The sequence below is a fragment of the Uloborus diversus genome, chromosome 7, assembly GCF_026930045.1.
Source record: "Uloborus diversus isolate 005 chromosome 7, Udiv.v.3.1, whole genome shotgun sequence".
NCBI lineage: Eukaryota > Metazoa > Arthropoda > Arachnida > Araneae > Uloboridae > Uloborus > Uloborus diversus.
The window spans coordinates 153494834-153516988 of NC_072737.1; the positions used below are offsets into that span (position 1 = coordinate 153494834).

The 22155-nt window shown below is 32.7% G+C and overlaps 1 protein-coding gene across 1 annotated transcript in view; it reads left to right on the forward strand.

The window, feature by feature from the left end:
- Positions 1-21235, forward strand: part of LOC129226951 (GATOR complex protein WDR59-like) — a 64535-nt gene extending 43300 nt beyond the window's left edge. Inside the window, exons 16-20 of the mRNA XM_054861580.1 lie at positions 2558-2621; positions 4241-4385; positions 9281-9423; positions 10020-10127; positions 20286-21235. Coding sequence (XP_054717555.1) covers positions 2558-2621; positions 4241-4385; positions 9281-9423; positions 10020-10127; positions 20286-20422 — 597 coding nt within the window. The 3' untranslated portion in view covers positions 20423-21235. The remainder of the gene's footprint in view (positions 1-2557; positions 2622-4240; positions 4386-9280; positions 9424-10019; positions 10128-20285) is intronic.
- Positions 21236-22155: the final 920 nt, after the last annotated feature.

Here is a 22155-nt window from a genome sequence, read left to right on the forward strand (position 1 = left end):
ATTTTGCCATAATTCAGTTACTATTTGATTTTTTTTAATGAATATAGACTAATATTTTTGAAAAATATCTAAAAAGTTTTATACCATAGTAATTTAAAGTTAGTAATTTTTTAGTGAATAAATAATTTTTCTATTTACTAGTGCACTGATTAGTTTAAAAAATAAAATAATACACCTTGTTATTACATTTATAAATCCACTATGATGCTTTTCAAGAGAATTTATGTATCCAAAAAGAAGGGTTTTGTCTTTTTGATACATTAATTTTAAGAAAATTATTGTATCTTGTGCTATTACTAACAGCATGTTTGAATTCATTTGATTATTTATTTTTTTTTATTCAATAATAATTTCTGTGTTTTGATTACTAATTCTTATTTATTGCTATTATAATTTTAACTCATTGTATTTCACTATAGCAAAAAATAATTTAAGAGGTTGGAAATTAAAAGAGGGCTAAACAGTTATGCACATGATTTAAAAAAAAAAAAAAGAATCTACACTTTACAATAGATAACTATTTTACCAAATTACATTAAAAACATCTTAAGTTTAGTTTTTATAAAATGATACATAAATGCTTGAGAAAATATTTTACTGAATTTCTCTCTCTCTCTTTTTTTTTTTTTTTTTTTTGCAGTTATACACCATTGAACTTTTTGAGTATTATGCAAAACCAGGGTTGGCAGGTTTCTGCCGAGGGCGGTAAAAACCACTGGTAGAAACCGGTTAAAACCGGCATGGCAAAAACCCTTTTCTGCCACATTTCTGGCAGAAACTCAAAAAATGACATAAATGCAATTCTTGACATACAATAGAAAATGTATAAGAAAAATAATTAAATATTAATTTACCCAAATACAATTTATTTACAACACTATCACTATTTAAATCAAATTTTACATTGTTTTCACACTGCAGCAACCTTAACAAAATACAAGTTTTGACGAAGTTTCTAAACCTAAACAATTTCTCAATTTGTTGTGCACAAAGGAGAAATTTGCGAAGATTCTTTCAATCCCAGCAGAACTAGCTGGCAGTATCATCAAAAAACAAGCAAGATTCACAAAACTTTCATCTATATCACATTTTTTCAAATTGAACCACCATGCGATAGCTGGAGTAGTTGTTACAACTTGATTGGAAAAATAGGTTTCGGGAAAAGGGGTCAATTTGTTTTGTAAAGCTATAGTATAAGGTACATAATCAGGGTTAATATTTGTGAGTAAAGTTCGGGCACTTTCTTCTTGATTACATGATAAATTTACTCCCAAATACTTTGGATGGAGCATATAGACGAGTAAATGGTTATCAGTAACTGCTTGAATAAATCTGTGCATCACTTCCTTCTCAAAAGCACACATAAGAGCGTCTTTTGTTAAACGAATACAAACATCGCAAGCCTCTGCAATTGAGCAGTTCTCTTTTTGAACTGAATCCAGAGCAATAGCAACAGGTTTTATCTGCAGCAGCAAGTGTTTAACTTCTTTATGAATCATCTGATTATTTATAATCTGAACAATACCTTTGTCATGAATATCATCTTCATGTTCTTCTAGTATTTGTAAATAATATGGGCGATTCTTCATAAACGACTCTAAGCAGTCCACCTAGCTATTCCACCGTCTATTACAAGGTAAATGTGGTTTCACAGCTTTTGGATACTCTTTAGCCAAGCTCCTTGCCTGTGATGGTTTCTGAAATATTTCTGGACTGAAACCACATGTTTAATGAGAGAATCTGGTGTGATATCCAGTCGAAGAAGATTTAAGTAATGAGCTGAACACCCATAAGTTGTAACAGATGGCATTTCTTCTTCAATAATTTTCTTCATTAACTCCATCTTGAGTTCATTATCAGTTACTAGAGATAATACTTTGCAGTCATATTTCGTTTCAAGCTCTATTATTGCATTGTTTGCTAAATCAGCACAGTAAGTTGCAGCAGCCGGAGCTCTTTGAGAACGGCTTTATTCTGTTATATTAAGTGTAAACTGACAAGTTCCTGAATTTTAGAGTTTAATGAAATAAAAAAAATCTGTATTTGTTTAAATATTTGATATATTACACTTTATATTGAATGCAAACAAAATAATTATAAACAAACTGAAAAATTTGTTACTTACAACATTACAAGGCTAAAATTTCTAACACATAGCAATTTCAACTATGATACATTTTACTTTGCTTTGGAAGTGTCAGTCTTGTTATTTAACATATTTTTACACTAATTATTAAATAACTATTATATTAAGTTTTTGCAATGACGAAATGGAGTTATATGTTTTATTTTACTTAATTGCCTGTCATTAAGTAATTACTAGAGCTATTAAAAACATTTTCTAGTTTTTGCCAGTTTCTACCAGTTTCTGTCGGTTTTTACCGGTTATAACCAGTTTCTGCCACTGGCAGGGCAAAAACTAGTATCTGCCGGCAAAAAGCCAACCCTGTGCATAACTGCCTTTCATTTCTTTTTTGCGTGCAATGAATTAGTGTTCTCTTTGATTTGCAGTTCTTGTGATAAAAATGCTCTTAATTTGTAATTATTTTTATTACAGCCTGGAGGCTCTCCTTATCATACAGTTTTGCCAGCTGATAATACATTTGAAGGTTGGAATTTAGGTATTTTCATTAGTGATTTTGCATTTACCCCTAAGATTTCTTATTAAAAAAACATTAAAAGTTGAAAATGTTCAACATAAAATTGCCTAAAATAATAAATTTTTATAATTTTAATGTCACACATTGAATTAAGAAAAGAAAAAAGATTATTTATGATTTTATAAGGAGACTTGAGGCAGTGAGAAGCAAAGGGATGTAAGTGCCAAAATTAAAAATTTGGAGATAACCAGTACAAATAGTAGGTGGACCTCTCCTCTGTATTGGGGCAAGAGATAGTTCTAGTACCCCTGGTAGATGTTGCTATACAGCATAGTTTAGAAACACTTTTCAATGAAAGCCTACCTAGGACCTTATCTTTAAATACATTTTACTCAAAACTTGAAACTATCCACTTACATCCCTTTGCTTCTCACTGCCTCATTTATGAAAATAATGCTAGTATGGAGTCGAAAATGTTTCCCTTTTACGTTTTCTGCATTATAATAAGCTTAATTACTTACCAGATTGAATTTTTTTAAAAAAAATTATGTATGGAAAGCTATTTTTAAAATTTTTTTTATTAATTTAGTTTGAATTTAGATCTTTAATAATTAATTTAAGTTACATTTAAGTATAATTCTTACATTTACACTTGCAACTTTACAATTTCCATTGAAAACTTCAAAAACATCTCCTATCCTAATCAGTTTGTCCGTCCATTTCTTGCACATATATTATCAAAGTGTAAATATCTCATCGACAAGGAAAATGGTTCTATGACACTAATCAAGAGAATGTTTCAATACAAGTTCCATTAGTAGACCATGAATCTATCCCATTAAAATGTGAACAGTTTTGTAGACCTGTTAAGTACAATAATCTAATCCAAGCCTTGATTTCTGCTAAATCTGCATTTTACTTCCATCAATCATGAGTAGTTTTTGTAAATTATATCAAGAGTTAAAATTTTCATGCATTTGAGTATTTGGTATATAATCTTGCCATCAGAGAATATTTTCTAGCTATCAAAAACATAAGTAATGATGAACCATTCAGAAGTGAAAAGCATGATTCAAATGAGGATTGACAAAAACCAACTTGATAGTTTCCTAAAGTATTTCAAAGAGAAGTCCCAAGCATTTTTTCTTTCCGAGAATTTTTCTGAGATCAGAACTGTAGGAGTATCCAAAAGCAACTCCATCCTCAGAAAACTGCTAGAATCTAAAGAAAATATGAACATTTTCATAACCACTTATATATCAAACAGGACTGATCATCCTTTTGATATTTCCATTTTTAACTTTCTTAAAATAGTTCTATGCTTTTAATTAATGCTGTAGTGCCTCAGCAAAATTTCATTTAAGCTTCTGTGATGTATTTTTTAAATTGCCGAACACTTTGATTTGATAAAAAAATTAGTTACGTTATGTTTTTAAATATATAAGTAACAAAATAATGTTACTGATATTTAACGCTTGTAGGAATTATTGCATTGTTACTTATTAGTTTAACAAATCCATATAATTATTTCTAACTATAGTTAACATGGTTAAATATAATTTCTTCTGTTTTTTTTTTTTAATTTTTCTATACCAACTCAGTATCTAGAGAAAAAATTCAAATGTAATTTCTTTTTCCAGTAATTGGCGCAGCTTTAAAAAGAAATCGTTCAAACAGCTGGTCTGATTCCATTGAAGAGTACAGTTTTTTTGACGATTATTCTTCTAATAATAGTAGAAATGATGCACGTGATGAAGAAAAATTTGCTGTTGAAGCTAATTCTAGGTAGGTGCTTGTACATAATTCTTTTAACAACCATGCAAATCAGTTATTCAACAGATTAACAGAAATATGAGAGTATAAAGTGGTAGAGATAAATAAAAAAAATTCTCCTGTATGCTTTGTGTCTCACTCATTTATCCTTTAGCTTTCTTGTATTCCATTGAGATATGAAGTCTGAAATGAGGAATCAGACTGATTTAAGGTAAAGGTGTCAAAGTCAAAGGCTTCGAAATTCTAGGAGTCCGAGTCGGTCATTTTACTTCCAACTGTGCAGCCCTGTATATTTGACCAAGCATATTTAGCCTTTTTGCAGAGAACATTTAAAATAAATATGTATTCTTTTAATGTGATTTTTAAAATATATATGAGATAGAGTAATTTAAAATTAGCTGTAACAATTTTTTATTAGAAAATGTCCTGGTAACTAATTGTTGAAGTTGTAAAATTAATGCCAACAGGAGTAGATTTAATGATTATCCTCATATATATAATAGCCCATGATCGAGTAACACACCTAACGTCATCAACAATAAGACTCCCACCACGGCATGATAATTTAATATGTTTTGGTAAGTTTTAACATGCAGGGGAAGGCTTTATTATGACAAGGCTGAACTGGTTCCGGTAACTTAACTGTTTTACTGGTAAGACTGTCATTTCAGGGGAATGAAGAAACAAAAAAGTGGTCCACAGTGAATGCTATCTACTCACGGGAGTTTGGGGTTAATTCACTGGAGCTAGGGTTAAAATTTCAAAATACGTACCACACATTCCTCATTTAAAACATAAGTGAATTTTATTTTTATTCTTTCTAAACACATTATAATCAGAAATAAAATACAAGATCTCTTCATTTTTGGGACTGAAATATTTTTTCTAAATTTAGATTGCTTGCCAATAATTTGAATTTGTAAAAATGATATGAAGTCTTGCTATTGACTTATGATTCCAAACTTGAACTATAACAAAAATGCATCAAGAATATAAAGATTTTTAAAAACTACTAACAATGTGTAAGTTTTAATATTCAGTAAGTTACCGCCCTATATAGGGCTCCCAAATGATCCGCTTTTCCCACCAAAGTCCGTTTTTTAGGGTTAAGTCCGCTTTAGACCGCTTTTTAACATTTTGGTTCGATTAGTCCACTTTTATATTGTTTTTACTTAAAAATCAGATTTAAAAAGCTTTCCATTATGTTAAAAGATACTGTACACCCAAACACGCGGCTGCGGCGTCTTAACCTGACTTTCCCGTATTATTTCACTTCAGATTGACGTTATTAATCCTCCTTCAATCGCTGCATCATGGAAATCCATAAAAAAGAGAGGTTTGGGGGAGGAGTATGACGTCGAATCGAAGCAGAGTGCTACCAATATTTCTCTGAATTTCAGCCTCACGTTTGCAATAATGAATGAACATTCCGATCTCGGTTCTCGATAACTTGAATATTCCTTTATCTCAAAGTTTTCATTGGATCCCAAGCTCTTGAGACTGTTGTGGAAACTTCCCATAACTCGGAACGTTTTAGCCGGTCCCTTGGGACTTAGAGTTGTCGCGAGTTGACTGTAATAGTAACACTGCTATGAACCACCACTTTTGCAAATGAATTCGGAAGTAATCTCGTGGCGCATGCGCCATTTTTTTTACAAGCGCATATATTTGTAAATTTTACGCCCCTGAAAAACCTGGCAAAGTTCTTGAAAAAAAAAGTTCATTTTAGAAATGCTTGAAAATTTTGAAAAAGTATAAAAAGTTTCTTTATTGCTTGAATTCTTTCAAAAATTATTACAAGCAATCTAAAGCATACTTATATTGCTTGTAATTCTTTTAAAAAAATATTTCATCAGGGCAATTTTCTGAACATATGTTCGATATGCAGTATCGCGAAAAATTGCTTTCGTGTTTGAGGTTTCAATCCTTTTGCATCTTGTAAATATTTTGATTTTTTTTGCAATCGGAAGTTATTTTGACATGTGCTACCTTAGATTAGCTTATTTTTCGTTTAGTTTCAATAATTAACGAAGGAATTAGTTTGGCAACCATGAAAACATTGAACTTACTCGGACTTCGCGGAAAACTGCTTCTCGCGTTTGAAACTTCAATCCTTTTGCATCTTGTAAATATTTTGATGTTTATGACAGTAGGAAGTTATTTTGACATATACTACTTTAGATTAGCTTATTTTTCGTTTTGTTTCAATAATTAACGAAGTAATTATTTTGGAAACCATGGCAACGTTGAACTTACTCGGACTTCGCGGAAAATGGCTTTTAGTGTTTGAAATTTCAATCTTTTTGCATCATGAAAATATTAAAATATTTTGCCCAATCGAATGTTATTTTCCCAAGTGCTACCTTAGATTAGTATGCTTTATGTTTAATTTAGTAGAAAATAAATAAATTTATTTTATGGGAAACATGCGATAATTGAACTTGGTTCGCGAAAATTTCCTTATCTGAACTTTCAGTCGTTTCGCATCTAATAAATATTTTTATATTTTTGGCAATTTGAAGTTGTTTTGACATGCTACATTAGATTAACTCGTTTTAATTTTTATTTAAATAACTAAAAAATTAATACTTTTTTGTTTTTAATTCAAATTTCTAGTTTTGCAAACTTAATTTTAATTATTATTAGCTTATTTTCGGTTATTACATTTCGTTTTTTTTATAGGGGGGATATTAAATGTAAACAATTGTGTGCATAATATTTTAACTAAGTGTTTGTATTTGAAACAAAGTTTAAATTATAAAATTTTATAAAGTTGAATTTATGTACATCATTTCATTTTCATGATGCCTGCTAAAGAGGGAAATTGTTTCACCCCCCCCCCCCCCCCACATAAAAGTTCAAAGCACTCATTTTTTTAATCTAAGCTTTGCGATTCTTGAAAATATATGTTGAACATGAAAATTGCAAAACTAAGCCTCATGTGATCTGCTTCTCTTTGTGATTAAGCATTTCAGACATTTTTAGGAAAACTTTCAATACAGTAGATCTTTTATCAAAGTGTCTCGAAGAAAAAGCAGTTTGTTTTCCTGTACTTTTTATATTATTTCCTGTTATTTATATGTTAGCATTAAATGAAATCTGCATGCAATATTTACAGTGCGAATTTAGGGCAGTACCTTGAAAAATATTTTTTTACTCTTGAAAAGTGCTTAATTTTTTTTCTCTCTAAAGGGTATGAACCCTGTGATAAGAGATTAAATTTAAAATTCAAATACAAAATAATTTTATTATAAACTCAGTTGTAGCTTTGTTGAAAATCACAATATTTTTTAGGTTTCAGTGTGAGTCATGGGGAAGTGCAAAGGTTTTTCTCAGCAAATGGTTAGATGAAACTGATGAAGATGGGAATAAAATTAGAGACTGGGGAAAACAACAAGAGAATAACGTTTTGTTTGACGTATGATAGATTAATATCGGTTGAGAAGGGATATAACGCTATTAAAAAGCATTACAAAACAGAAAAACATAAAAATAATTTTAAACTAAATAAAGATGAAGCGTAGCTTCATCTATCCTTCAGTGAGACTACCAGTATCCCTGGTTCAAGTCAAAATGTATCATTATACTTAAGTGCTGAACTAAGTGCCCCCCCCCCCCCATCTAAATGTTTGTGTAAATAATATTATTCAATGGATAAAAAGATCAGTTTCACAGGTGATAAAGAAATTGTATCATTATTATAGTTTATTAATGAATTATCTTCACGAATTTAATAACTGGCAACTAATTTGCCTTTTGGTGCTTCCCTGGGTTTAACTATGAGTGGTCCTCTCAAGGTCCTCTTTTTGATCCTAACTGGTCCTCTGTAGTCCACTTTTTGATTGAAAATGGTCCTCTTTTACCCTTTTCTGAAGCTAAAATGTGTTAGGAGCCCTGCCTATAGCCAGGACTAAGACAAAAAAATACATAAAATACACCTCCAGCTCAGTCATTTCATCCGAGGACATCAGTTTCGTGCTTATTAGCACTCATCAGCCCAGAATAGGAAGTGACTGAACTGAAGGTGGAATTTGAATTGTTTTTCACTAAGAAAAGTAATACATGTAACACATAAAATACTTGTTTTTAGAAGACAAAAAAAAAAAAAAAGTTTTAAAAGAATAGCTTTGTATATTTGTTTAGAAATCTTTATATTAAACACTGTTTAGAAAACAATGAGATGAATAGTAAAGAAGATGCTTATACTAAAAGCCACTGAATATAATACTTGCGTAATAGCAAGCTGCAAAGTAAATGTTTATTCATATTTTCCATTCTAAAAGTAGAGTACAGAAAATAATTACACCTGGTTAGAAAAGTAGGAATAATCAAGGAAATGATTTGAAAAATTGATAAATAAATGACTAGACTTAAAATCCGAATATGTCAACTGAAACAGTTAATTTGATTGTACTGTCAAAATACAACCTCTTGGCTGTATGTATGCAATGTGTGTGTGTTAGTTTTAAAAATATTTTCTAATGTTCAGGGAATTTCAACTCAAATTCTGTAGACTCCCCAGTGTTTGTACGCTCCTTCAAAACTCCTCCAATACTCAAGTTTTTGAAAAATATAAAGCTAAAATGCATTTTTAAGACAATTTAAAATTTTCCAGGTAGTTAACCCCCAGACCCCATCTTTTATCTGTTTTTTTGTGCATTAGCCGACTTAAAATTTCATTATGACACAAATGTAGTTGTTTTTGAATTGCATGAACATTGTTTTCATATTTTGCATGAATGTTTTTCATGTTCACATATTTTTTTTTCTTTTGCATCTATAGAAGGCGGGGGGGGGGGGGGGGGGGGATGACACCTCAATTTACTGCCTCGAGTGTCACCCATTGCTAGGTACGCCACTGCACCCCGTACACATGAAAAGTAAAGCATTTCTATGTTTCATTTCAGGCTTCTGGATCCTGCACACGCAGCTGAATTCGATAACTACAAGCTGATATATGCGGATATTCTTTATCGGTGGAATTTGCTGGAGCAAAGAGCTCAAGTTCTAAAAACTGTATCTGCTACAATTGAAAGGCATAAAGGAATAGGTGAGAGATTTTTTATATGGATCTAAATCTTTATATATTAGTTACTGTAATTAGCAAGTAAACACACTAAAATATTTGAAACTTAGCCTTATTTTTTTAATTAACAAAACAAATCAAATTATAAAAGATGCAGAATTTCATTACATTTTGAAAATTAATTGTAGGAGAAGGTGGAGACCTGGGGCCTATTTTTACTTTTCACCCTATAACTTTACATTTACTGTCAATAAAACAATTTTTCCTCAATAAACGTTTAATTACTTCAAACGGCTCATGGACATATTCTAGGATTTTTTGGATCTTCTCCCAATTTTCAAGGTTTTCCAGGTTATCTCAAAGTTGCAGCTTTGCTGTGAGTAATTTAGCCACACTGAGAACTATGGTGATAAAGAGGCAAACTACATGTGTTGTTTTGCCATATCATTAAAGGTAAAGCTAAAAATGATGTAGAAGCAATGTATACTTATGTCCTAGGTACACAATTTCCCCCTAAATATAATTTTAATTTATGTGATTTTTCCTAGTTCTTAAGTTATTATTTAGTTTTGTATTGAAATTAAAAACTTACTTGACCTTTAAAGAGATGTATTTTTCAGACTTTTTGATAGAGTGCCAACACTGTAAAAAAGATGTAAATGGAGCTCATTGTTATCATTGCAAAAAATTTGCTTTATCCTGTGCTATTTGTTCTGTTGCTGTGAAAGGTAAGTTATCAAAACAAATTTAGTAATTCTCTGGAAGTCGTTTTTTTTTTTTTTTTTTTTTTTGAATGAATACCTATGTACAGTGTTGCATAATTTATATGATACTAGCTGTACCCGACGCGCGTTGCTACGCCAACAAAAAAATACATCATTATACTGATTTTCATGACAATCGGTTGAGACGGGGCAGACGTTGCTACTCTGCAGTGCCACCTGGTGGCAAGTGGCTTCGATGAGCATATTATGCACCTTCTACGTGGAAAAAATACATATCTATAGCAATTTTTATAATAATTGGTCCAGGTATCAACTGAAGCCGTGACTATACTCAAATTTTGTACTCACGCAGTTTGCAAGATCAATCAATCGCTAAAAATATCAAATAGAAAAAGTTTTAAATCCTCCCGTTGCATTAAAAGCCATAAAACAATAAAGAAAGAATTTATTTGTTCTAACTCAAGAAAAATGGCAACAGCTAACTTCTTATCAATGAGATCTTTCACGCGAATTAATTTCTGCAGCCGAGTCATTCCATTTCAAATCAGGCAGGCAGGTATGAAAAGTGTCATATGACCATCACCGATTTTTTTGAAAAAAATACAGTAGTTACAACTAAGGGACATATGAAATATCCCAAAAGGATTTTGCAAGAAAATTTTTTTTTCTTCAATTACAGCCTATTAAAATTCTGCACAAAATCCGCCATTTTGGAAAAAAAAAACGGCAAAACACTCCATTTCAAAAGTATTTAACCTATTTAAATAATTCTTTTTTCTAAAAATAAATAAGGACCCATATATCCTATAGACATCGTTTTTGAAAGTTTAGTTAGGTTTTTTGATAAAGAAAAAAAATCATTTTTGTCGCGAAAAAACTGCATTTTTACCGATTTTATGATTTTTTTTCTCCATGAAAAAAAAAGTTTTTTTTACTAAACGGAGATGGCAGTCTAAAGCCCTTATATGATAGTTTCATAACATATTTTATTATAATCCTCGGATGCATACAGTCTCGGAAATAAAATTTGAAATTTTCAAAAATTAGCGATTTTTGAAGTGATTTTACTCAAAAAACCCATTTTTTTAAAAATCTAAAAATTGGCTCACTTGAACCCCAAATAATGCTTAACAAGTGGGTAGACACCGCATCCCGTATTTTTTCCCATAAAATGTTTTATGATTTTTTGAAAGTGACCTTATCGCCCATGGCATGCATGTAAAATAAAAATGTCTAATAATTTCAATAACTAAAATTCTGGTTATATTAATGCCTAATAACTACAATAAAGGTGCCCTTTATCAGGAACAACTAAAATCTTACTAACTTTTAATAATATATCAGTAACAAACCGCTGTTGATGACCTAGTCAATTCGTCTTTTTGTAAGACTCTGTGTGTAGCCTTTAGATAGAAGAGCCTTTGGTGATTATATTAATGACTAATAGCTACGATAATGATGTACTTTATCAGTAACAGTAAAAAATCTCTTTTTTTTTTAATATTTAAATATTACTTTATTTTGTCTCCAAAGCTATGCATTCACCGTTACTTTCATATGCAGCAACGAATCATATTTTTTCTCTTTCAATTCTCTTTCTCTTCAACTCAGTTACGCGACAGGGAAAACCATCAAAGGGAAGAACAATACAATGCATTTAAAACGATTAATTTTAATTTCGTGCTTTGGTTTGACATTGGCGAATGTTGTCACATAATTTTTGGATCCTACCTAGTATGATTACTTTTATACGTAAGAATATGTATACTAAATTCATACCGCAAAACTCACTTGTAGTTTAAGAATTTAAAAAGCCCACTGTTTTATGAGAGAAATGATTAATTGAACATGGTTGTAAGTTGAGGTAACCAAATAGATCACTAAAGGTAACTATTATAGCCAGGGATCCAATTTCTAACAAAAGAAGGTCAGGACCCCTATAGTCTTCAGAACTTATTTTAATGCTTAAGTGACCTGAATTCGGTCAAAAATACAAAAATTTGACTGAAACAAATAAGGAAGTATGGGATCTCAGCTCCCATAACAATTAGGCGCTGATCAGCAGAAAAATATATTCATATAACGAAGTACAAAAAGACGAATTGACTGGGTCATCAGAAGCGGTTTGATACTGCTACATTATTAAAAGTCAGAAAAATTTTATTTGTTGCTGATAAAGTGCACCATTATTGTAGCTATTAGGCATTAATTTCATCAGATTTTCAGTGACTGAAATTATTAGAAATTTTTATTTTACATGCATGCCATGGGCGATAAGGTCACTTTCAAAAAATCATAAAACATTTTATGGGAAAAAATACGGGATACGGTGTCTACCCACTTGTTAAGCATTATATGGGGTTCAAATGAGCCAATTTTTAGATTTTTAAAAATGGGTTTTTTGAGTAAAATCACTTCAAAAATCGCTAATTTTTGAAAATTTTCAAAATTTCAAATTTTATTTCCGAGACTGTATGTATCCGAGGATTATAATAAAATATGTTATGAAACTATCATATAAGGGCTTTAGACTGCCATCTCCGTTTAGTAAAAAAAACTTTTTTTTCATGGAGAAAAAAAATCATAAAATCGGTAAAAATGCAGTTTTTTCGCGACAAAAATGATTTTTTTCTTTATCAAAAAACCTAACTAAACTTTTAAAAACGATGTCTGGAGGATATATGGGTCCTTATTTATTTTTAGAAAAAAAGGATTATTCAAATAGGTTAAATACTTTTGAAATAATGTCCATTTGAAATGGAGTGTTTTGCCGGTTTTTTCCAAAATGGCGGATTTTGTGCAGAATTTTAATAGGCTATAACTGAAGAAAAAAAAAATTTTCTTGCAAAATCCTTTTGGGATATTTCATATGTCCCTTAGTTGTAACTACTGTAATTTTTTCAAAAAAATCGGTGATGGTCATGTGACAGACCCTGCCTGATCTGAAATGGAATGGCTCAGCCGATAATTTTATTCGTATTTATCCAATGGATTGTGACTTAAATTGGAATACAAAAGGAACTATCAATCAAATTTTTTTCGAACTGGTCTATAAACATTCCCAGTACCAAAAATAACAAACGGTGAAAGTTTCAGCCAAATCTGCCGGTAGTTTTTGAGTTCATGGATGACATACAGACAAACGTTCATTTTTATATATATAGATTGAGCTCAGAGGATAGCTGCCATAAATTTTTACCCATTTTTGTATTTGAATGGAATTTTTGATACCATATGAAATTCATATTTTTTTCATGCAACACTTTTTTAGATAATACAAAATGAGAAATTGACTCTGGCATCCTACTTTCTAAAATCATGGTTTATACACAAAATTGGAATTTTTTTTTCAATGAGCATTCAAAGATAAATTGAGCTTTATCAAAGACTTATGAAAACTTTTTGAAAGTCTGAACTTTTTCAAAATAATAAAATAAGACAACACAGTTTAGTTTCAGTTCATATAAAAGTTTCAGCGTTAGACAAAACCTTTTACACCTTGTTGCAAAAGCTTCAAAACCCGTTTAAAAAAAAAATTATTATTTTTAAAATTCTTTAAATTTTTCATTCATTAAATTGTTTTTTTTGAGCAATCACGATTGCTTATTGTTCTCACTTGACCGTTTTTTGGCGTCCGTGCCTTTTTCAGCTTGGACCAGGCCTGCAGCACCACCGTCCACCGGCGGCGGCGCGGCTGGTCCTGAGCACTATCCCCCGAAATCCACTTTTGCTGGGCGGTGGCGTCCATATCCCACACACACACACGCACGAACGCCTACACACACACACACACGAACGCCTACACACACACATGCACACGAACGCCTACACACACACGAACGCCTACACACACACACACACGCGAACGCCTACACACACACAATTGAACGCCTACACACACACACGAACGACTACACACACACACACACACACGAACACCTACACGCACATACACAACACTCACTCACACACATGCATACATACACTTACGCACCCACACAAACACACACGCTCGTGATTGCGAAAAACATAATTTGAATTCAAGTTGCCAAAAATTCAAATTAATTTTTTTTTTAAAATTTTTTCCAGCGCTGCAGTACGCTTTCCTTGCAGCACCGGTAAGGGGCTGCAAGGGAGGTACTTTCACCGGCTTTTCACCCCACCTCATTAATTGTACTTTTCTAACGGATAAACTGCGGATTATACGCAGGAAATGCGGTGCAATCCATTTTTAAATTCAAGCGCGTACGCACAAAAAAAAAGGAAAATAAATAAAAAGTTACAAATTATTGCCTGAAAAAAGTGAGGGGGTTTGGGCCCCCTCCCACGAGCCGCCACTGGTGACATGCGATTCAAGAGTGCCAACGCTTGAAGCTGTAGATTGGGAAAATAATGACATTGATTGTTGTGGTCAATTATTTACTAGTTTAAATCAAATTTAAAAAAAAAAAATAATAAGTTGTTAATTGAAAAATTTGCAAGATGTAAATGGATTGAAATCTTAAACACTGGATGGAATTTTTAGCAAAGCACGAGCTCGATGTTGGCCAGCTTCCAGAATTAGGATTTTTTAAAAATGAGCTATTAATTCTGAAAACTCAGATAAATGTAAGTCTTATATAAGTCGATTCCTTCAATGCACTAAATTTGACGCCGGTCTTCAAAAAAAAAAGAGGGGGGTGGGGTCTTGTTTAATCAGATTTTTCTGGAAAAAAATCACATTTTAGGAGTGACAAATAAAATTGGGAAAACTCAAAAAAAAAAAAAAAAAAGAGAGAGAGAAAAAGCTTAGACAATTTTTTAAATTTACCTTTCCAAATATATCAAAAAATTCAAGGACTGAAGATAAAGTTTTTCAAATGAAACTTTTTATTTCAAGCAGTTTAAGGGTTTTAAAAGCATACGAACCATGAAAATCATATTACCAAGAACATTTCCATATGTTCTTTTATTTCTTTGAACTGTAAATAAAATAAATATAAACAAATAGATGCATCTTCCATCCTGAAAGAAAATTATGTTATTTAAAACGTGTGAAAATTATTTGTGGCTTCCAAATTGGTTAAAGTGACTTGTAATGAATGGTGCCTCTAATGCAGTGGTTCTACACAACTGCTTGAGAACAGAGCTTCTTCTGATCTATGATTACCCAGATTTAGATTTAATTGAAGCATTTGTTTCTTTGATTAAGCTTAACCCATTTTTCACCCTAAACCTCACATGAGACTCCTACTTCAAATAGTGACATTTTGATTCCAAATTTAAAACTTCGTCCATCTACCAAAGAATCAACAAACGAGTAAGTGTAATAAAAGCTTATTGAAAGAAGAAACTGAATTTATATTGTCCTTTTATGTTCATCAAATGTAAAAATATATTTCCACCTTATTTTTTATTGACTTGGCCTTGAGAGGATTAATAAAACTTTAAGAAAGCTTTTTATCACAAAATATTTTATATTGTGGCGTAATGGTAGTATGTGTGGCTGAGTGGAAAGCAAGTAGTTTCCAGGGGTAAACTTAACATTGTTTTTATTTACACACTATTTACAAGATTCAAAAATGCACAATTGATTCGTAGTTAGATAGATTTCTGGAGAGTCAGAAAAACATGACTGACCTCACCAAAGTTTTTGATCGTTCTCCTCGTTTTCCAAGTCGGCCGCGCCCCAGCCCCCGCAAAATTCATCTCCCCCTTTTTCTTGGAAAATAAACGGGGATTCTCTCTCTCCTTTCCCAAGGATGCAGCTGGTCCATGGATGCAGGTGGCCATCCTGGGAACGGAATGTTAAACTTGAGCCAAAACGGCCAAAGGTCAGCTTGGGGGCGGAACCTAGTGTTTTATGGATTTGAAAGAATTCGATGCAGCTGGCTACAAAGCGTGGGAATGAGTAAAAAGTGTGGGAAAAAGTAGCATTCGTTGAGAGAAAGCGTACTATGCCACAACTCCTCCCCCCTTTAGAACTTTCAAATCCATTAAGAAATTAAACAATAATAATATATAATGCAAATTCATATCAAAATATCAAGTATTTCTTTCCTACAAGTTGGTTGTGATACAAAAATAAACAGCTTGTCTGGTCTTAACTCATATAAAATTTCAAAATTTTAGTGTAAATTAAAATTTCAAAACATTTAAGATGTATAGCATAATAACCTGACCAGTGCAGTTGCTTTAAAAATGCAGTTAACACATTTTCAGATTTTTAGTAATATCACTAAAATAATTTTCAACCAATTTAAAATTTAAAAAAAAAAACCTGAAAATTCATTAATCAATCATTTGTCAAATGATGAACAGATTCAATCACAAATGAATACATATTGAATACATTAAGTAAAACTTGTACATACACAAAACCAAAATTTTAAAAATTTTGCAACTAGATTGAAACTTTAATAAGTGGAACATTATTTTATGACTCATCAAAGTATTCCATGCTAGGGTATCTCTTTAAGTCGAATTTTCTTTCTTTTTTTCTTTTGCTCCTCAAAAAGTAAGAACAAAAATAAAGAAATCGGCGCCATCGCCTTGCATCAAAATTGATTCCAAAAAATACCTCTTGAATAATTGAAACTAGTTTCAAAAGGGCTTTCTTCTTATCAGTTGACTTCCCAGCTATCTGACGTTTATGTCTAGCTTGGATCAACTTCTCCATTTGCTTATGGCAACCAGGCCAGAAAAAATTTCGACTCAAATTTTCCCTAGACTTAGTCATTCCCTCATCTGCAGAGGTACCCTCCTGACAAAGAGTAAGTATTTTGCTTCTCAAACTTTCCGGGACAACAGCTAATTTTCTAGTGTTACCCATATGATCCTCCTGAAACCTAAACAGTATTCCATTTTCAAGACAATAATAGTCCTTTCCCTTTAGACCCGTATTTTCCCCCGTTAACTCAAAGAGGGGCTTAAGAGTGGGGCACTCCATCTGCGCTGACTTGAATTCCTCAGGACTTATCCTGGCTAACGGAAGTTCTGGCGCCTTTATATCGACTTCCGGAATTTCTACATTTTCCAAAGGCGTTACAGGAAAAATTGGAGTGTTGTCCAAAGAAACCTTACACTTCTCAGAAGGATTTTTTCCTTCTAAGCTTTTATGTTTTTCGCGAGCCTGAGCACGCGTTGTTACAGCATCTAAATCATCTCCGTTCGAGCAATAATTTTCGAAGCTGTCCCCTAACAAAAGCGCAGTTCTATTTCCTAATAAATATCTCCCTTGATCTAATTCGTCACTTATGACTGCCGCCTTAGTTTTCACTTTTCCAAATTTACCTTCTAAGTAAACACTGGCAAGGGGTAAACAAACTTTATTTTTATTTAAAGGAGTTTGTAACCAAACATTTTCCCCGGTAAAATCGTTATGGTTTACATATTTTCTACAAACCAAGTCAATAGAGCTACCACTGTCCCGAAGAATACGAATGGGAAAAGAATTCACAGTTCCCTCAGTAATGAATGGAGCTAATAGCTCTTCTCCAGCGAGATTTTTCACGCAATTGACTACCTCTTCCGCCTCGGGGAATCCACTATTCTTTTTATTCTTAGGACAAGTCGGCCACAAATGTGTCTCGCTGCTACACCCAAAGCACCGCAGGGGTCTTCGTCTCTCAAAACTGGTGTTTACCCTATCGGAAAGGGATCTGTTTTGGGGTTTATCGCTTTCGTTCTTTATTAGCTCTGTCTTTTCCGACAAATTATTCCTGTCCTTCTTTTTTTCCGAATTCGGATTTTTGAATTTCCTCACTTCATCGTAGTTATCAAGCATGTCTGCTAACTTCGATGAGCTTTTTATTGTTGACCAGTCATCTAGGAAGTGTTCTTTTGCTTCCGATGGGGCTCTTTTTTTCATTTGATCCGTAATCATAAGGTCTTTTAAATTTTCAAAATCCTTAACCTCTAGACTGTCAATCCATTCATTTAAATAGTTTCGAAGCTCAAAAACAAAGTCTTTCCATGTACTGTCGTCGCGTTTTTGGTGCTGAACGAATTTTTTTCGGAAGCTTTCGGCACTTAACTTAAATCGCTTTAAGAGCAAATTTTTAACAAAAGAATAATTTTCGGCGTCCTCATCTGATTCACGCGCTATTAGCTGGGCTATTTCTAAGGGCAATAATGGTATCAAATGTGATACCCAATCACTTTCCTCAATGCCCGCGCGTCTAACTTGCCGTTCAAACATGACTAAGTAGAGACAAATATCACTTTGGGAAGAATCAAATTTAGGTATTAAATTGTGAATACTGGATTGAATTACTCTAGTGGAAGAATTTGCTGTCCCCCCATTCGTGCTCGTGCGCATAGCAAGTTCAAAAGCACGTTGCTTATCCTTTTCCTCTCTCTCAATTCTATCCCTTTCATCTTTCTCTTTCTTATCCCTAGTCTGAACAATTTCCTCTAAAAGAGTCTGAGCTACATCTTCCTTATAGTCAGTACATTCAGTAATTTGTTTTATTAAATCTAGCTTCCGTACTTTGGAAGTAAATTGTACCCCGAACTCTGTTGCGAGTTCTTCAAGGTCCACCTTCTTAACTTTTATCAAAAATGCCATGTTAACGAAAAATGCAATTTACAATGAACAAAACTCTTTCAGTAATTTAAAAGAACACACACACAAGAGTGTTTAAGCGGCACAAAAATTAAGTTATTTGAAAAGCATTAGATCAAACAACAAAAGCACAAAAAAAAAATAAACAATTCAATCTGATGTAAATAAGCAAATGCACTGTTTCGAATTTTTACCAAGAAGCTATTCACAACCAACAATAAGGAAAAAAAAACTTACGCTGACTGCACCCTGGCACTGCTTCAAAGTAATCCAATGCAATTTAAATGTTCACATCACATAGCACTCGCGAAAAAATGAGTCACTTTGTTCTAAATATCACATTTCTTGGACAGAACTAAATGCGCGGTTAAACACACAGTTCAGGAGCGGACGTTCCGACCAGAATCAGACCAAGTTGGCCTCACAATTCACAAACAAATTTGTTCACAAATTTCCCCGGAGAACAGGATGTCTCCTTAACGCATGTCACAGCGTCACACAGTCGACAGGAATAGCCCAGGAACAACACAATCGGCTAGGGTAGCCGTAAGAACAACGCAACAGGCAAGGATCGCCACTGGAACACTTCGCACATACACATCTGCCAGGTTGGCCAGAGAAAAATTTCGAATCTTTCGAAAAAAATATATCCCAGAGATCAGGATAATCGCGAGACGACTACGAAGTTCCGTTTTTCTCAATAGATCCGCAGGGCGATCTTTTCACTCACTTTCGACTTCTCATCAAGATCGGGGTCGATCTTCTCCATTCAACAGAAGAAACCAGCAGGAGGTCCTTCACGCCGGAGCAAGGAAGCAGGAGCGAAGTCATAAAAACTGACCATAAAATAAGATCGGGGGTCGATCTTTCTTTTTTCGCAGCTAGGCTGCAGCAACACAACTTCTCAAAGAAAGATTGCCTTTCTTCAATACAGAGAAGGGAGGACGAAAAACTCTCATTTTCTATCTAACTTTCAATCTCCACCGCTGGCACCAAATTTTATCTTGCTGTGGCGTAATGGTAGTATGTGTGGCTGAGTGGAAAGCAAGTAGTTTCCAGGGGTAAACTTAACATTGTTTTTATTTACACACTATTTACAAGATTCAAAAATGCACAATTGATTCGTAGTTAGATAGATTTCTGGAGAGTCAGAAAAACATGACTGACCTCACCAAAGTTTTTGATCGTTCTCCTCGTTTTCCAAGTCGGCCGCGCCCCAGCCCCCGCAAAATTCATCTCCCCTTTTTCTTGGAAAATAAACGGGGATTCTCTCTCTCCTTTCCCAAGGATGCAGCTGGTCCATGGATGCAGGTGGCCATCCTGGGAACGGAATGTTAAACTTGAGCCAAAACGGCCAAAGGTCAGCTTGGGGGCGGAACCTAGTGTTTTATGGATTTGAAAGAATTCGATGCAGCTGGCTACAAAGCGTGGGAATGAGTAAAAAGTGTGGGAAAAAGTAGCATTCGTTGAGAGAAAGCGTACTATGCCACAATATCATGAACAATGCCACTAGATTTTTCAATGTTTGAAAAAACTTACTGAATGAAAACAGTATAATTTTCTTAGTTAAACTTTGAAGCAAAGCAAAAATACAATTTTGATAATTATCTTTATAGGTTGTTCAAGTTTTTGTATGGTGTGTGGACATGGCGGGCACACAAAGCATATGGAAGAATGGTTTAGCGATATAGATGTTTGTCCCACTGGTTGTGGCTGCAAATGCTTAGAAAATAATGATATTTTTGGTACATGACACTACAAATATTTAAACAAATCTATAAGCAATAAGTGCCAAAGTATTTACCAGTGAATCTCATTTGATAAATATGAATCTAAAAAAATAATTGTCATGTTGAGCTTAATTTTCTAGATATTCCTTTGTATATTTAAAGCAAAGGGGTGAAAGTGCTAAAATTAAAACTTTTGAGATAATCAGTTCAAATGGTAGGAGAAACTCTCATCTGGATTTAACCCCTCAACAATCGGATAATTTTCAAGAAAACGGTCATAAAAGTGTCTATTTTTTTATTTAGGAAAATTATATAAAAAGTGTATGAACAATATGCATTCAGTTTTTCATTTTCAATATTTTTTAGATTGAAATTTTTAAAAAAAATTAAAATTTTATGAAAAGTCAACAAGCAAGCCCAAGCAAGCAGCAAAAATTTAAGAAATATGTCTTTTAAACATTAAAAAAAGAATTTTATTAATCTTTTGTGTAATATAAGTAAATTTTTCTTGTGTGGTAAATTTCAAAGCTTAAGATACAGAGGCCAACGTCACAATCTGGTAAGTAATACCAAAATTCCTTCCTGCATCTCTGCAATTACATTTAAAAGCTGCAATTACATTTAAAATTGACTGGTGCTGCCGTCTAGTGTATAAAAAGAGAAATAAAATGTATTCTGGGCCAAAAAAATGAATTAATTTTGATCGTTTCGTGGCGTTAATATTGCACACCCCAACACGGCAATATCACGGGCGCAAGAAATGAAGATCGAAACCCCAGCCCGGCATATTCATGAAAGCGAGAGGGAAGAGGTTAAGACAAGAGATGGTAGTAGTAGCTCTGGTATGGGGGGGGGGGGGGGGTGTTGCTGTATTGCAAGATTTAGAAAAAAAAAAAAAAATGATGGATGTCTATTTTAGGGGTTTGAATTTTAATCATTAAACTCTAAACTTAAAAAAAGCACACTTACATTCCTTTTCTTCTCCTCAATTCTGATGAACATATTTTCCATTTATATTTCATATTGAAATATCTTTCCTTCCATTAAATTTTTTAAAAATAACTAGTGTTGATAGTTTTACTATTGACTGAACTTTATTTGAAACTTGATTATTTTAAATTAATTAAATATGTGATATGTATATAGAGATATGTATAATTTGTTTTGATAAATAAATGTTTGAAAAAACTTCTTGAATTTTTTATTATTTAACTGCAGCTTCTAAGTTATGCAAGGTAGTCTTTAGGCTTGACATGTCATATGAGCATAGAACAGGTATAATTTTCAATACAACTTGTGGTGATTTTGAATGTCTACCAAAACCAGTAGCATAAATTCTTTCAAAAGTCTGCGACACATATTCAAAAATAGTCTGTGATGGTAAATTTGACTTAGATATGAAAAACTAGCATCAAATATGTTGGTTAAAAATAGAATAGTATGCATGCTTAAAAATTACAATTTAAATGGTAACAAAACAAACAGAAAACTTTGATAGAATTTATTAATTTTTTTTAAAGCATGTTAAAACATCACCTTAAACTCTTACATTTTTCTTTTTATTTAATTCTGAATTTTCCAATTTCACATTAATTTTCTCTCTCCAGGAAACAATGAATTGTGTCTATGCCAGTCCTAAGCATAAATCTGTGATTAAATACTGTTGAAATTTTTCAAATATTGATGTGCATATTATTCACTGCCAAAAGGATTGCACTAAACGATAAGCTATCTTGTGAAACCAAATTTAACGCAA